This window comes from Mauremys reevesii, linkage group 4, assembly GCF_016161935.1.
Source record: "Mauremys reevesii isolate NIE-2019 linkage group 4, ASM1616193v1, whole genome shotgun sequence".
Classification (NCBI taxonomy): Eukaryota; Metazoa; Chordata; order Testudines; family Geoemydidae; genus Mauremys; species Mauremys reevesii.
In genome coordinates this window covers 143,214,055-143,231,006 of record NC_052626.1, presented here as the reverse complement: position 1 = coordinate 143,231,006, position 16,952 = coordinate 143,214,055, and the positions used below count along the sequence as shown (strand labels likewise).

At 53.9% G+C, this 16,952-nt stretch overlaps 1 protein-coding gene across 2 annotated transcripts; it reads right to left on the bottom strand.

The window, feature by feature from the left end:
• Positions 1-698: 698 nt before the first annotated feature.
• Positions 699-3,282, bottom strand: GSTP1 (glutathione S-transferase pi 1). 2 transcript variants are annotated; one of them, XM_039533154.1, is made up of 7 exons: positions 3,106-3,282; positions 2,975-3,013; positions 2,448-2,554; positions 1,851-1,938; positions 1,554-1,657; positions 1,131-1,238; positions 699-948 (listed from the first exon to the last, which is right to left on the bottom strand). In XM_039533154.1, coding segments are annotated over exons 1-7 (636 nt in total). In that variant the 5' UTR covers positions 3,107-3,282; the 3' UTR covers positions 699-759. The 2 variants fall into 2 exon arrangements, with proteins under 2 accessions (XP_039389088.1, XP_039389086.1); XM_039533152.1 differs by lacking the exon at positions 2,975-3,013 and having other exon boundaries at positions 3,087-3,187.
• Positions 3,283-16,952: the final 13,670 nt, after the last annotated feature.

The following is a 16,952-nucleotide window of genomic DNA, read 5'->3' as shown; positions in this document are numbered from 1 at the left end:
TCATCCTTCCACCTTTTCCCATGGGCGTGAAGATCCCCTGGCCTTGGGGTCCCCATGGGGAGTCTCCTGGGTGGCTGCATCCCCTCCCCCTATGGAAGGCTCCTGCAGCTGTTCCATGGCCATGGCAACCCCCTTCCATATGGCTGGTGGAGAGGAAAGGACACCACGCTGCTCAGATCCCTCTGGGCTGGCTGTGACCAAGGACCACCCCCCCCTTAGAGAAGGGGAGGGGTCTGTGCCCTGTGCAGTGAGACAGAGCAGTTTCCAAAACCTCCTCTAGTGATACTTCAAAGGTTGGTGTTTCCGTGCTTGTGGGCATGCACCTGGCAACACAGCCTGCCCCCGGCAGAGCCTGGCCTGATGGAACAGGGCAGGATAAATGCAGAGCATGTTGTGGGCACCCCCTGGGTCAGGGCACTGCCCCCAGACCATCTCACTGGGCAATGCCCCATCTCAGGCGCAGCCGCCAAGCAGAGTAGCAGTGGGGCCCTGGGAAGAGGTAGCCCATGTGCCTGGGTATCACTGCCCCACACAACAGCAGCCCCACGGGACCCAGCTCCCAGCATGGTCCTCGAGCTCTGGGCAGCAGGCACCTGCTGGAGCCGTGTGGGTCTGCTTCCAGGACTGGAAATGGGGTTTTAAGCACCAACTCCCCCCTGGCCGCCATGTGCGCCCCCCCCCCAACAACACACAGGGGCCTGGTCTGGTAGCTGTTTATTGTGCCACGGGAGTGCCCACTCCGTTGATCCATGGGGGTCATCACTGCTTGCCGTTGCCATTGATGGGCCGGTCGCGGTGGGCAGCTGACTCCAGGAAGGTGCGCAGGCGGGGCCGGGCACTCACCCGCTCGACGTAAGCAGCCAGCAGAGGGCAGGAGGCCAGGCAGCCGGGTGCCAGCACCAGGTGGTTCCGCAGCAGCTCCACCAGGTTATAGTCTGCAAAAGAGATCTGGGGAGAGGAGGTGGAGTCAGCCCATGGCCATGCCCCCAGGCAGCTGATGAGACTCATCTGTTTCAGGGCCAGGGACAGTGAGACCCTGGTCACCTGGGGAGGAGGAGACTGATGGACAGATCCCACTCCTGCCCCCCACAGTGGCTGGGGTAAGACAGCCCCCTCCCCAACACACTCACCTGATCTCCGACGATGAAGGCCTGGCCGGCATGGTTCTGGGACAGCAGGGTCTCAAAGGGGCGCAACTGCCCTGGCAGTGCCTCCACATAGGCTGCTTTACCGCTCTCCTGCGGGAGACAGAGGTCAGGGCCCAGCCGCTCCCCCAGGAACCCTCCCCCACCGCAACCCGTCCTAGTGCTGGACCCACCCCCAACACGACCAGGCCCAGCCCCACCCCCACCCAGACCTGTCCTAGCGCTGGAACCACCCACGCCACAATGGGGCCTTTCCCCAATGCTGGACCCACGGCCTCACTCCCCATCCTATTGCCAAAGTCAACCCTGCCCTTACTGCAATGGGGCCCACTCCCAACACCCCAGGCAGGCCCATGCCCCAGTGCTGGAGCTGCCCCTCCTGACGCCACCCCTCTGGCCTTGGCTCACGTAGTTCTGGTAGATGAGCTGGATGTATTTGAGGCGCAGATCTTCCACCCCATCATTCACCATGTCCAGCAATGCCGCCTCCCGCTGGTCCTTTCCGTACAGCCCTGCCAGAGCGAGAGCTGCTATCAGCCCGGGGAGACCTCCCCATCCCATTCCCCTGCCCACACCTGCTCCCTACACCCAGCCCTGCCTCCCCAAGCTCCTTCCCATACAGCACTGCCAGAGGTGGCCAGCACAGGGAGCCCCCCTACACCCAGCTCCCCCCAGCTGCCCAGTCCCTCCCTCCCCCAGCCATACCATGGGTCCTGGCCAGGTGCCGCAGGAAGGCGTTGGACTGGTATAGGGTCAAGTCTCCATCCCGAAACTTGGGCAGCTGCCCAAACAGCTGCAGGGAGCACAAGGTGAGGAGTCACAAGCCCCAGATTGGGCTGACAGGGTGAGGCCGCGGGACGGATGGACAGACAGACAGACGCACGCACACCGCAGAGCAGCCACCTCAGTGGGCCAACATCAAGATGGGCCCGAAAGCCAATGGGGGAGGAGACTCTGAACCAGTGCTCCAATCTCTGCTGGGATCCCCCTCCTCACCCCTCCAGAGGGTCATACCCCCATCTCCCCTGAGGATCCCCCCTCCCTACCCCACCCCACCCCAGGATCATGCCTCCCACCTCCCCCAAGGGTTGCCCCACACTTGCCATCTCCCCAGTACCCCACCCCACCCCATGGGGTCACATCCACGATCTCCCAGATATGCCCCCACCCCCATGGTGTCATGCCCCCCACCTCCCCAGGGATTCATCCATCCCCACAGGGTCACTCCCCCAACCTCCCCCATTCCGCTCAGGGGCCCCACCCTGCCACTCAGTGCCAGTCACCCCCACGGGTTTCACTCACACAGGATTTCTTGAGCTCTCCCTTCTGCCACAGATCCATGGTCACTACATCCTCCTGCCACTCCTTCCCCTGGTCGGCCAGCAGCATCCGCACAGCCTCACAGCGCCCTGGGACGGACAGATCCTCACTGGCTACCGCCGGGCACAGATAGACCCTTCTGGTACCCCCAGCCTCCCAGCAGCTCCCCCAGGCACAGACAGACCTCCTCCAGTCCCATTCTCCCTGCAGCTCCCCAGGGCACGGGCATCCCCATCCTTCTCACCATCTAGCCTCCGGAGTCATTGACACCCCTGCCCCACGCCCCCTTTGCTGCCCGGCCCCCGCAGGGCACAGATCAGGCAGAGCAGACAAACTGGGATAGTGCTGCTCTCTGCACCCAGGGCACCAGTAGAGCTAGAAGGGACGGGGGTTGTCAGGCGAGCCCAGGGCTGGCATAGCAGGGTCTGCGGCTCGGGAGTGAGGGGCACCGGCAGGGCTGGGGGGGAGCGGGGGCTGCAGATCAGTATCGAGCCCCCCCCATCGCTCACCGCGCACGGGGAAGTAGGTGATGGTGAAGGGTCCGGGCACTGCGGAGAGAACAGAGAAGGGAGCGGAGTTAGCGGGGTCCGGGACGCGGCCTGGGGGGCGGGGGGTGCGCACCAGGGCTCCTCGGACTCACTCTCGGTCTCTCTCTCTGCAGCTGCGGAGCCTGTCGGGGTCAAAGGGAGCCAGGAACGTGCTGAGTCACTTGCCCCCGGTGCCTTAAAAGCAGAGGAAGAGGCACCGCCCCGTCCCCGCCCTTCTCCCCCCCCAGCCAGCGGGGCGGAATTTGCCGCTGGGCTGGGAGTGTGCAGCGCCTAAGCCGCTTCCCAGGGCTCTGGTCCTAAAGCCCCAACGCAGGGCGCTGCTGCAGGAGGAGCAATACACTAGTCGGGCATTTAAAACTCCCCCCTAGGTTTCCGGGTCTGCAGAGCCTCGGCGCAGTCCTGTCCCCGCCGCTTCACGCCTTGGCACTGTTCACTTTAGAGAATGTGACGCTTCGCACATCGTCCTGGCCCCCCGTCCCCCTTGTGCAGCTGGAGGGCCCCGGGCACACTGGGGATACCGAGTAATGGCTGAAGCTGTTCCTACTTTGCTCCCAGCTCCAGGCAGCGATCGCACTTCCTGCTTGTGTTGCAACAGGCGTTTTTCCTTCTACGTTTTGTTCTCCTTTTACTGTATTTTATATTTTTTAATACCCAGGGTTTTTCTTTGGGTTCACATGACATCCAGGCTGAGTGATTTCCTGGCTTGGTGGCCAAACTTTTTCAGGTTTCAGAGTAGCAGCCGTGTTAGTCCGTTTCAGCATCCCACGAAGTGGGCATTCACTGCATGCATCCGATGAAGTGGATTTTAGCCCACAAAAGCTTATGCCCAAATAAGTTTTTGTTACTCTCCAAGGTGCCACAAGGACTCCTCCTTCTTCAAACTTTTCCAGTTTCCGTTGATCCACCAATGGGAATTGCCCTTTGTCAGCGGTTGCCTCCCTATCTAGCGCCCTCCTGCTTTTTCACCTCACAGCTTGTGTGTAAAAGTTGGTTCCCAAATATTCAACACAGGCCAGATGTATAAAGGTTGAAAGCACCTTGATACTTTTAAAATCCCACTAGGTGCCTTTATTTAAGCACTGTGCTATCTTGCATGAAATCCTTCTCAAGGGCAAATTTCTACTGTAATTTTAGGTATTCAACCCCAAAATAGATTGACAGCCACAAACATTAAAAAATAACCAAAGACATGAGATTTAAATAAATTAATTCTGGGTTCTTTTAATTTGCATTTTTCTTTATGAGCCTTTAGGGTGCGCTGGGTTGGTACTTTTGCAATTACCTCTCCCCAAGAATCCATATCCCTAAAACAGTTGCACATTCCTATAACCTCTACAGTAGGCTAAGGCTGGGCCGCCAGAGGCGCGGCGCCCGTCCCAGTCCTCCCTCCCTGGGTCGTTCCCCTGCTCGCTTCCTGGGAGGGAGGGGAGAGCCTCTGTTGCTCTCGCCAGCTGGCTGTGCAGACCCCGCCCACCACCCGGCGCGCGGACGCGCATGCCTGCGGGTGCTCAGTGGGGCGGCTGAAGCGGGCGCGGGAGAACAACCGCTGGCAGGTCCGCTGTCCCCGGGCTGCGGTGGGACCTGCGAGCAGGCTGCGGGCTCAAGCTCAGCCGAGCCAAATCTCCCCCCCAGGATGCGGCCAGCGGCGCGCCGCTGGGTGCCTAGAGCCGCCCCTGCCTATAACATCCCCTATCATTTTGGACTTCCAGTAACGTGATTCCTCCTCCCCACACATTTTGTAATTGAAAACTTATTAAAAATTCTCTTTGTGTAGGTAATCCCCATCCTGCAGACGCTGAAGTGCAGACTTCACTCTTCTGTGACTTCATTTATTGCATACCTAGATGTGGATTTTCTACAGAATTGTTCCTACTTCTAATTGCATATTTTCATAGCCTTTTTTTTTGTATGCTACATGTTTTATTATGATACATTTCAACATGATACATGATGTTCTTCATTCTGACAAGTTTACTATTTTGTACTGCCAAAATCAAGGATTAACAAAAAATTAATTATCCTGTTACTCCTTTGCATTGATCAGGCAGTGGGCATAAGTGCTGACTGTGACACTGCACCCCATATTCTTCACAGTGATATTATTATGATATGATTATGGCATAATTATGATGCATTTTGTACAAGATAAGTCATGTGAGGTGTCATTGGAAAAGTGATGATTTGCCAAATATGATTATCCTATTTGTGTGCATGTATCAATTTTGTATCTGAAGTTATGAATAGTGACTATGCATCTGTATTTCAGATGTAGTTACACCTGGGTAACGGCCACTAGACATGATGTTTTCAGTCTAAATAGCTAGATGGGAAGGGCCTATTCCTGGTAATGGGCCATTAGGGAAAACAATTGGTCTTAGGAGATGTTTATCCACCACCTGAGCCTTTCTGAGGACACTCCAGACAACCTGTGAGTAATGGCTGATATGACTCAGCAAGATATGCAAGGGTCTGTGACCAGGTCACATGATTCCAGGCTCCACTTTGGGATGTCAGTGTTTTTCCACAAACTGAGTTTGGGACAAAGGGTTCCCACCATACGCTAAAGCTATATTAGGCAGGGAGTGGCATCATCTGTGGTTCTGCCCTCCCCACCTAAGAAGAATCCTGGAAATATCTAAGGAACAAAGACTGAACTGGGGGAAGTGCTGGACCCAGACTAAAGGGGTTTGTAGCTTGTGCAAGAAATACTTGGGGCTTTCAAGCTGTAAAGAAAGGGCAGCTGGTGCCTTAAGAATCTGCAGCCTGCTTGTACCGTCAGATAGTGCGAGAATCTGCTATTCACATCCAATCTATGTAGTAAACTAAGCTTAGTTTGTATTTTTTTTATTTATTTGCTGGGTAATCTGCTTTGATCTGTTTGCTATCCCTTATAATCACTTACAGTCTATCTTTTGTAGTTAATAAACTTGTTTTTGCTTTGTCTAAACCAGTCAGTTGGAGGGAAGTGTATGAGAATCTTAGCTCAAGGGGCAAAGACTGTGACATATTCCTCTTCACACTGGGGAAGGGGCAGACTTTATGAGCTTACACTGTACAGTTCCCTGTGCAGCACGTGACGGTATTACTTTGGGTTTATACTACCGTGGGGGGGGGGTGCCTGGAGAGCTGGGAGTTGCCTTAGCTGTAGCCCAAGAGTAGGCAACCTATGGCACGTGTGCTGAAGGCAGCACATGAGCTGACTCTCAGTGGCACTCACACTGCCCAAGTCCTGGCCACTGGTCTGGGGGGCTCTGCATTTTAATTTAATTTTAAATGAAGCTTCTTAAACATTTTAAAAAACTTATTTACTTTACATACAACAATAGTTTAGTTCTATATTATAGATTTCTAGAAAGAGGCCGTCGAAAAATGTTAAAATGTATTATTGGCACCTGAAACCTTAAATCAGAGTGAATAAATGAAGACTCAGCACAGCACTTCTGATTCTGAAAGGTTGCTGACCCCTGTTGTAGCCTTTCTGTTGTAGGTTGATTGCAGGGGTTGGAGAGAGCCTGCATGTACTGCAGCTGGGTGTGTCCCTGCCTGTGGGTATGCTAGTGAAAGTCCAGGCTGGAGGGCTTTGCAGCTTGGCACAGCAGCATAGTGAGAGAGGGAGCCCAGGCTGGTAGGTCAGAGGGCTCAGTAGTACTTCAGTTCCAGGTGCATCCCTGTGGGAACCCATCACAGTGGCGTGGTCAAACAGGGTTATATGCGCAGCTTGTTGCTCTGAGTCAGATTTGTACTTCATACACTGAGGGTGATTTTAAGTGTAGTGGCTTGAGGTTACTCAAAGAGGTTACTGGTTGTTATTTTCTGTTTGCTTATTTCAGGCAAGGGAGGTAGGGACAGAAAAGCAGCAAGATGAGTGAAAATAGTGAAACCACTGTGAATTTGGAGCTGTGCAGAGTGCAGGCAGAACAAAAAGAGAGAGAACCCCAAAGACTGTTGGAGATAAAAAAAATTACAGAAAAAAGTAATTGAAACCCAGCAGCAAGTCACGAAAGCAGAGAATGCAAGGCAAGAAGCTGCACACCAGAGTGTTTTGGAACTGAAACAGATAGAGGAGGACAAAGAAATTAAGATCCAGAAATTAGCCATGGAGGGTGGGGAGAGAGAGAGAGAGAGAGAGAGAAATCACCAACTAAACTTGGTAAAGAAGCAGAACCACATAAAAGATTTATTGGAAAAGGGATTGTACTTTTTAAAAAAAAAAAGTTTAATCATGTTGAGTATTAAGCTGAAACCCCAGAGGAAAAAGATAAAGTCTCAGGTACTGCTGGAGTAAGGGAGAGCATGTCTTTAATTCCTCTGCAACAATGGGAAACTGTATACTTCCTCTGCGAGTGTGGTTGAGACCAGCTCTCGCACGCACAGTAGCTGAAGGCAGCATTTCCCCTAGAAAGGAGGTCGGAAGGGGGTGGGGAGTGATGTTGCCTGCCAGTGAGAAAACTGTCCAGGTTGCTAGCTGCAGATAAGCAAGGGACAGACCTCACGTGCATAGGGAGATGTGTCTTAGAAGGAAGCTCAGCGAAGGGTGATGGAATTGTAGAGACCACTGAGGTGGGTGAGGGTTCCATTGACTCTGTAGCTGGAGGCAAACCCAACTCCGAGAGGAGGAGGGTGTAGTCGCTGCCAGTGAAAGAACTGTTCAGGCTGTTAGCTGCGAGCTCATCACAGCTGGATAGGGGATAGATCCCACTCTAGAGAGCACAGAGGTGTGTGTCTTGGAGGGAGGGTCAGAGGAGGAAACTGCAAAGGAATTAGTGGGAGTACAGAGATGTCTCCTCACTGATCACATGTGGGGAGGGGTTTGCCCAGGACAGAAAAGCTGGGTCAGTTTCTGTGCAGCCAGGCACCCAACCTGTGGCTCAGGTTTTAAAAGAGAACTGTGTAACTGATCTCGGAGCAGTCACACAACTGACCTCTTGGGGATAGAGAGTGGGGTGACAGAGGGTACCCCAGTCCAGGTCTCACTTTTGCAAAATGCTGTTCCTGATGTACTTGTGGAAACTAACTCTGTCTCTTTAAGACCAGATGAGAATCCTAAAGACGTGAGTGTCAGTGAAAATGCTAACGGCCGACCTGAGCAAGGGGAGGAGGAAGCGATTTCCTGGGTGGGATACAGCAAGCAGCTAAGGAAAAGCTGCTGGAGGATCACAGCCCTCTAGGAAAAGAGGGTGGGGAAAGTCCCAGTGCTGGGAGGGTAAATCACAAGGAAATCCTAGGAGTGGGGGGGCTGGTGGATTTTTGTGTATGGGGATAACCCTGGAGATCAAATGCAGCTCCACAGAGGGCCAGACCCCAATGCAAGGTCCCCTCACATCCTTGCCTCACCAAAACCCCAAAGACATACATAAACTGAGAACCCTTTGTGACATTCTATACCTTGGGGGAGCGTCCTGGAACCCCCATATTCCTCATTTTTATGTAATCATGATCTTACATATAAAACCTGCCTTGTAAGGTACCAGGGGAAAGGTTATGACCTGCTGAAAGTCATTTATCTATCCATATATGTATATCGTTAATGCAGATGATGTTATGAGAATTGTGTTGTATGGTGGTCACTAAAGCATGCTGTAAGTTGGGGAATCAGGCAGATTTTAGCTCCCCAGAGGCAATAGCAAGGAAAGTAACCAATGCCTAGGTGGGGTGTCAAACAACCCATCAACAACCATTGTCCAGCAAAGGAGCTACAATTCAATGCTCATCTGCATGAGACCCCCCCGGGAGAATTGCTCAACATTGCCTGGGGACTCAGCAATGCCCCCCAGATGCACCTGGACTTGTGCTCCCCAAGCACATAGGACTCAGAGTATAAAATCTAACACAGGGGGCCCATGGTTGGCCTTTCTCCCACCCCCACACTGCAAGCAACAAAGACACTCTGAAGACTCCAACTGAGGGGACTGGCCCAGATTTCAAGGGTGAAATCTGTGTACTATGAACTGCAATATCCAGTGGGGTGAGAAACTGCTGAATCTAGTTGTTGCCTAGTCTAATAGGGTTGAGAGTTCAGACTGTGCGGTTATATTTTATTTCTTTTGATAACTCTGAGTTTTTGCCTATCACTTAAAATCTCTCTTTTTGTAGTCAATAAATTTGTTTTACTGTTTCTTTACCAGTGAGTTTGTAGGAAGCGTGTGGCAAATCTGCTCCGGTTTTGCAAAGGCTGGTGTATATCCACTTCCCATTGATGAAGTGGTGAACCAATTAATGAATTTGCACTGCCCATCTTGAGCAGTGCAAGACTGTATATTCCTGCGATACAGTGCTGGGAGCTGGAGGGATTCGGCGAGTGCCTTTCTCTGTGTGATTCATGAGTGGCTCTGGGAACATTCATGCAATCTAGCTGGGTGTGCTGCTCCACTTGCTGTTGGGCTGAGTGATAACAGCACCTGGAGGGGTTTGCTGCTGGTCGCTAGCAAGGCATTGTAAGAGACCAGCCCAGGCTGGAGAGAGTTTAAGGGGGCACAGCGGTCTCACGGTCCCAGGCTGCACCCCAGGGATCACATCACACCCTTACTGAAGGGAACACTGGAAAAAAACACTAACCAGGAAGAAAGACCAGTATCTGAACACCTGCTATGGTTCAGGGAGGAGTTGGGGCGGGGGGGAAACAATGAGTATTAAACAAACCAGACTGTCTAAACAGAAGGTGTGGTACTTGGAAACACCTCCCTGTCATGAATTTGCTGGTACGGTTAAGTCTCATAATACAGAGTTTGTTGGTTATATTGAAGGTAAATCCTTGGAAAAGGTGTAACATGTATGATTGTTGGGAAGAACTTTTGAACATGCTCAGAGTGGTATCAGGGAAGTCCTATAAGGATATTGCTTCTCAACTAATACCTGTAAACAGGATTAGAGCTTGGCACAGCAGAAAAAGCATAACAAACCCAGTCTGCTGTGTGGAAGGGGAAACTGAGGCACACTATCTCGGGGCATTGGTGGCTAAATGCCAAGACACCTACGCTCCAAAATATATTGATATCTGCATTGTGTTAACAATGCTACACACAAGAATGTTTTCAGGCAACCTGGGACAAGAAACACAGAAAAGAAATTGGGTGACAGTTTGACCCTTTGACCTCACTCCCATCAAAAAAAACCCAAAACACTTGGGAGTTGTACAGCCAAAACCTAAAGATGGCATTAGGCATACTGCCTCCAGATTAGTCAGTGACTAACCCTCTGGCGGTGATCTAAAGGGTGAAGTGTGGCACTGCGCCCCATATTCTTCACAGTGATATCATTATGATATGATTGTGGCATAATTATGATGCATTGTATACAAGATAAGTCATGTGAGGTGTCATTGGAAAAGTGATGATTTGCCAAATGTGATTATCCTATTTGTGTGCCTGTATCAACTTTGTATCTGAAGTTATGGATAGTGACTATGTATCTGTATTTCAGATGTAGTTACACCTGGTAGCAGCCACTAGACAAGATGCTTTCAGTCTAGATAGGTGGATGGGAAGGGCCTATTCCTGGTAATGGGCCATTAGGGAAAACAATTGGTTTTAGGAGATGTTTATCCACCACCTGAGCCTTTTTGAGGACAACTGGTGAGTAATGGCTGCTATGACTCCACAAGGTATGCAAGGGCCTGTGACCAGGTCACATGATTCCAGACTCCACTTTGGGAAGTCAGTGTTTTTCCACAAACTGAGTTTGGGACACAGGGTTCCCACCATATGCTAAAGCTATATAAGGAAGGGAGTGACATCATCTGTGGTTCTGCCCTCCCCACCTAAGAAACACCTGAGGAACAAAGACTGAACTGGGGGAAGGGATTTCTAGCCTGTGCATGAAAGACCTGGGTCTTCCAAGCTGGAAAGAAAAGGGCAGCTTGTACCTTAAGAATCTGCAGCCTGCTTGTATGGTCAGTTAGTGTGAGAATCTGCTATTCACATCCAATCTATGTAGTAAACTAAGCTTAGTTTGCGTTGTTTGTGTTCATTTGCTAGGTAATCGGCTTTGATCTGTTTGCTATCCCTTATAATCACTTAAAATCTATCTTCTGTAGTTAATAAACTTGTTTTTTGCTTTATCTAAACCAGTGAGTTGGAGTGAAGTGTATGAGAATCTTGGCTCAAGGGGCAAAGGCTGTGACATATTCCTCTCCACATTGCATCCGACAAAGTGGGTATTCACCCACAAAAGCTCATGCTCCAATACGTCTGTTAGTCTATAAGGTGCCACAGGACTCTTTGCTGCTCTTACCTTAAATAGTTACCCAGAGACTTCAGTTTAAACACACTGGATTAGATAAAACAGTAAAACAAGTTTAATAAGTACACAGAGAGAGAGATTTTAAGGGAGTACAAGTAATGAGCATAGGCACTGGCTCCATGGGTGCTCTGGGGCTGGAGCACTCACAGGGAAAAAAATTGTGGGTGCTGAGCACCCACTGACAGCCCCCCATCAACACCTCTCCCTCCCCCCAGTGCCCCTTTCCTCCTGGGGGGCGGCACTGATCAGCACCTCCCACGAATCAGCTGTTTCATGGCATCAGGAGGCACTGGGGGTGGGGAAGGAGGGAAGGTGTAATGCGCTTGGGGGAGGGCCTGGGTGGAGCCAGGGGGGAGCACCCCTCCCCCCAGCAAATTAGAAACTCGGTGCCTAAGGTAATGAGGCATAAAAGTCAGAAATGGTTACAAGAAAAATAGAGATAAAACACTTACTAGCATCTGCTTAAGAAACTACCTCAGTTGCAAAGCAAATTTTCTCACCACATGCTGCAGCAGATTATTGATAAAACTTTCAGGTCAGGACCTGACCCCTAGTGTCCAATGACTATTTCAATTGTCGTCTTAGGTGCAGCGAATGAGGTGGGCAGAGAGGGAGGGTGTCTTGGGGTGTTTGCCCTATCTTGTTATAGTTCCAGTCCCACTCTTGAAAAATATTTCCAGCCAAGAACCAGGAGTCAAAGAGAGGTTTTTTTCCATCTGTTTGAGTTTCCTTTGTTTCCCTTCCTGCATCATGACTCTGTTTATGGCTTAAATGCAAATAAAGGCAAGCATACATTCCATTGTTTAGGACAGACCTGTTTGCTGACTTTTCTTTGGGTAGGGCTGGGGTGGGTGTTGGAACATCTCTCAAAACCACTGTACAGGAAAATTTTATAATTTCCCATACAATGTTGTCACACCTATTTAAAACAGCTAAGCGGCATCAAAACCCCCTGACTCCAGGAGATGGGTTCCTATTTGCGGATTGCCAGGCAGAACTAGGATCCTACCTGCAGCGGGGACTTAGGTTCTGAACTTGGGGGAGGGGTCCCTCTGTTCAGCATCTGCTATTGGCTGGTTTAGGCAGCTCCCCACCCAGCATACTGGCTTTTGTGGCTCCTGCTCTGAGGTGCCTCTCTCCTGTCAGTCATTGCCTAGGGAGCCTGGGCACCTTGCTCAGGATCTGTGCTTTGTAGGGTGGCCCTGTGGCTATTTTGGTGCCTAAAAGCTAGTGAGGCTGAGCGTTCAGTGCCTAAGTCCCTTAGGCCTCCTCACTGCTACAAAAGGTGATCTTTGTTCTGTTTAACTCGGAGGAGCTATTCTGAGCTAAAACCATTGTGAGGACAAGGCACTTTGGTTTTAGCAGTGAGGAAAAGGCCTGAGCCACTGTCTCTGGAATAAGATGGTGGGCTGGGCTGGGCTGGGCTCGGGAGGTGACGCACACCCCCATATGTGTGTGTGCCAAAGGAGAGAAGTGTAAATTTGGTTTTGAAAACTGGATCAATGTGTGTAAGCGTGTCAATGGGGCAGGGCAGGGCAGGGTCGGTGTATAGAGCAACGGTGGATTTTCCTGCCTAACCGCTTGCGTTGAAAAGTTATTCATAAGTATTTCAAATACTGTTTACAACACTTCCCGCCAGTGACAGTGTTTGGCATACGTTAGAAACTGCACAGCCGGCGGTAAACAAAACTTGAATCTACAGTGGAGAGGGACAACTAGGGGACAAACCCCTTCAGTCAGGGTTTTACGTACGGCAGCTGTGCACACTGCTTCTCCAGCTTACAGAAATACTGGTCTCTGTCTGTGTCCACATTTAAACGGGAGATTTCACCACGGTAGCAAAGGGGGCGGCAGTGCCCCCAACCGTCACAACAGGCCACCCCAGGACGAGGACATGGGGAAAGGGGAGAGGTAGCGGAGGGTGAGGGCCTCTCAAAGAGCTGTAGCCCACAAAAGCTTATGCTCAAATAAATTTGTTAGTCTCTAACAAGTTCTCCTGTTCTTTTTTCTAAAAGAGCTGCTAGGTGTCAGTCAGAGCTGCTGGTAGCACATTGGGCTGGTAGCAGTTTCTATTTTACAGCCCCTGCCAGGACCTTGCCCTGTGGCTTGTCTGATCCTTGGGTCTGTGACCCGCATCTTCCTCACCCCGCGACATGGATTGTGCTGCACCCACCAGCCCTTCTGCCTCCACTGGCTTAGGCTGCGCTCAGTGCCCCACAACCGGGTCAGACTGGGCTCGGGGGTCCCACTCGCCCTTGCCCCATAACGGGGTGAGACTGGGCTCAGGGCTCCCACCCATCCTTGCCCCCACAACTGGGTCACGCTGGGCTCTGTGGCCACCGCCCCACCCCTCCCCCCCATCAAGTGATGCTGGACTCGCTGCCTCGCCCCCCGGCTCCTCCCCGCATCAGGTGATGCCCTGCCCACTGTCTTGTTTCTCCACCCCTGCTCCCCCTGGCCCCATCCCTCACCCTGCTCTGGGTCACGTTGGGCTCTGTGCCCTTGGCCACTCCCCCTTCTCTGGGGGCGGGGAGGGGCAAGGTACATTTGATTTATCTCCTGGACCGGTTGAGTCCTTGGATGGCATTTCTGCCGTTCTCTCGCATAATTTCATACTTCACCCATTCACAGAACCAGCCCTCTGCCAGCGCCCATCAGTCACGAAGAGGGATGGTTCTGTAATATTTTTATGATGCCAATGTGTGCCTCAGTTTCCTTCCATGCCCTGCATGGCTACCCAGTGTGTGTGTGTGTGGGGGGGTTCGATCTGCTCTCAGGTGGACAGGTGTCACCTCCCTGTCTGGGCCATTAAACAACAGCTGAACCTGACCCAAATTCACAGAGGGGCCAGCCAGCCAAAGAGGCCCCAAGGCCTGAGAAATCCATATCAAGGCCCTCTGGGAGGTGGGAAACCGAGCTGGGGAACAACAGGGGAAAAGGTGTCAGGGGCTGAGGAGACGGGCAGGACCCCTCTGGGGATGGGGGTGGGGGCACAAAGGGGGCTGGGACTCCTGTGGCTTCACCTCAGCTTCTCTGGAGGAAGAGAACTGATCCCCCAGCCCCCTGGGGCAGCCTTTTGTTCCCACATACTGAGTCCAGGGGCTCCCCTCCCCCACCCAGCTTGTGTGTGTGTGTGTGTGGGGGGTGTCTTCATAGCCCATCAGGCGGTGGCGGGGGTCCTCCTCCTTCCTGCCTGTAATTACCTTGGTCATTCCCCCAGGTTGACTCCCTGGTATTAGTTTCCACACCATGGGGAGGTGACCTGGTTTCTTGCAGATACTGGGGGGAGGGAGGGGTCCATGCCCCTCCCTGGCAGCCACCCCACATGCATTGCGGCTAATGGGGCTATGGGGTGTGTGTCTGAATCACCCCTTCTGCTCCCAAAGCAAACAGATGGCGTGTCTGACACAAACCCTATACTCCACACGCAGCCCCACAGGGCTAGAGAGAGCTCTATGCTGCACAGAGAGCGACCGCTTTCCCCCAGGAGCCTTCCCCCACACTTCACAGCCTGGGCGCAGCTGATGGGGTAGGGGGAGGGCTGGGGGGGGCAGGTAGGGGCTGGTGGGCAGGGTGGCGGTTGGGTGAGATGGAATGGGTTGGGAGGCCTGTGGGGGGCCGGGGTGAAGGTTATGTAAAGGCTGGGGGGATGGAAGGGGTTGGGTATGACCTGTAGGGGGGCGGGTGAGGGGTGAGCTGGAGGTAGTTGGGGGGAGCTGTGGGGGGGGGGTTGGGTGAGAGCATTGTGGCTGGCAGGGGGTTGGAGGAGGGCCGGGGGAGGGTATGCAGGCCACAGGAAAGGGAGGGGGGGGGGTCTCTGTGGGGATGGTGGGATGAGTGGGGTTGTGTGGGGGAGCTGGTCCAAGGACTAGGGGGGACACAGGGCTGTACTGGGAGGAGGGAAGATCTGGTGGGAGCTCAAGCGATCTGTGTTGGGGAAGGCACTGGTAGGAGCTGAGGGAGGGAGCAGGCTGTGGAGACCTGAGGGGGAGAGTTGTGGGGTTATAGGGGATTTGGGAACGGAGGTGTGGGGTGCAGGCTGGGGCAGAGCTAAACGGGCTGGGAGAGCTGTGGGGGAGTATGGGAGCGGGTTGTGGGCGGGGAGCGGCTGCGGGGGTTGTGGGCGGGGAGCGGCTCTGGGGGCAGCAGGTGTGGGCAGGGAGTCGCTGTGGGGGGAGCAGGGTGTGGGCAGGGAATGGCTGTGGGGGGTTGTAGGCAGGGAGCAGCTGTGGGGGCAGTGGGATATAAGCAGGAGCGGCTGTGAAGGGAGTGGGGTGTGGGCAGGGAGCAGCTGGGGGGCTGGCGGGGGGGAGCTGGGCCGGTGCCCACTGTCTCCGATTTCACGGTGCTGGGCAGGTGGCATCCAGTTACGGATGCACAAGGAAGCTGGCTGGGACTGCACGGGTCTCACAACCCCATCCACAGCCGGGGACCCCGCCTTCCTGCAGCCAGCAGCCTCACAGCCACTACCACAAGAAAGGCTCCACCTCAACCATCGCTCAGCAGACAGCCCTCCCACCTCCCCAGCCCCCACCCTACCCCCTCTGCTGCTCTTCCCCCAGCCAGCACTCCTGCCCCACTCCCCACAGCACCCCCTGCTGGGAGAGACTGGAGTAGCTGGGAGCTCCCCCCACAGCCAGCACCCCTGCCCCACTCCCCACAGCACCCCCTGCTGGGAGAGGCTGGAGTAGCTGGGAGCTCCCCCCACAGCCAGCACCCCTGCCCCACTCCCCACAGCACCCACTGCTGGGAGAGGCTGGAGTAGCTGGGAGCTCCCCCCACAGCCAGCACCCCCGCCCCACACCCCACAGCACCCCCCGCAGGGAGAGGCGGGCGTAGCTGGGAGCTCCCCACAGCCAGCACCCCTGCCCCACTCCCCACAGCACCCCCTGCTGGGAGAGACTGGAGTAGCTGGGAGCTCCCCCCACAGCCAGCACCCCTGCCCCACTCCCCACAGCACCCCCTGCTGGGAGAGGCCAGGTGCTGTAGCCAGGATGCCCCACTCTCACCATCCCTTGGCAGCCCCAGGCACTCTCCGGTTTCGGGCCACACGGGTAGTTTTACCTGGCGGAGAAGGGGCCGGGTCGCGTGTCTGACCCCTCAGATCCGATTTCCCCCTCCACCCCCCTGCAATCTCACTCCGGGCAATGAGGGAACCTGATTCGGAGAGGCGGCAGGAAGGGGACCCAGGCAAGGGGGGTGGGGGTGGATAGAGCTGCCAGCTGGAACCTGCCCTTCTGGGAGTCTGCATTGGAGTCGCAGAGAGAAGGGAGCCAGGAGCTGCCCAGCACGGCCAGAGGGAGGGTGCCAGGGTGGGGAGAGTGTGTGTCGGAGGGAAGGAGCAAAGGAGTGTGGCACGGGGAGACGGGAGGAGGCCTAGGAGGGAGGGAGGGAAGGCCTGTGTCAGGAGGAGGGAGCCCAGTGGTGGGAGAAGGAAGGAGGAAGAGGAGGGAAGGAGGGAGCGCAGCAGTGGTGGGAGGAGAAGAAAAAGGAGGGAGCGCAGCAGTGGTGGGAGGAGAAGGAAAAGGAGGGAGCGTGGCAGTGGAAGGGGGAGCAGAAAGAGGAGAAAAGGAGGGAGCACAGTGGGAAGAGGAGGAAGAGGCGGGAGGAAGAAAGCAGGAGTAGGGAGCTCAGCATCCCTGGCATGTTCCTTTTCCTCCGTGAGTCGCAGCGCCTGAGCGGCGAGATGCCCGAGCCCCAC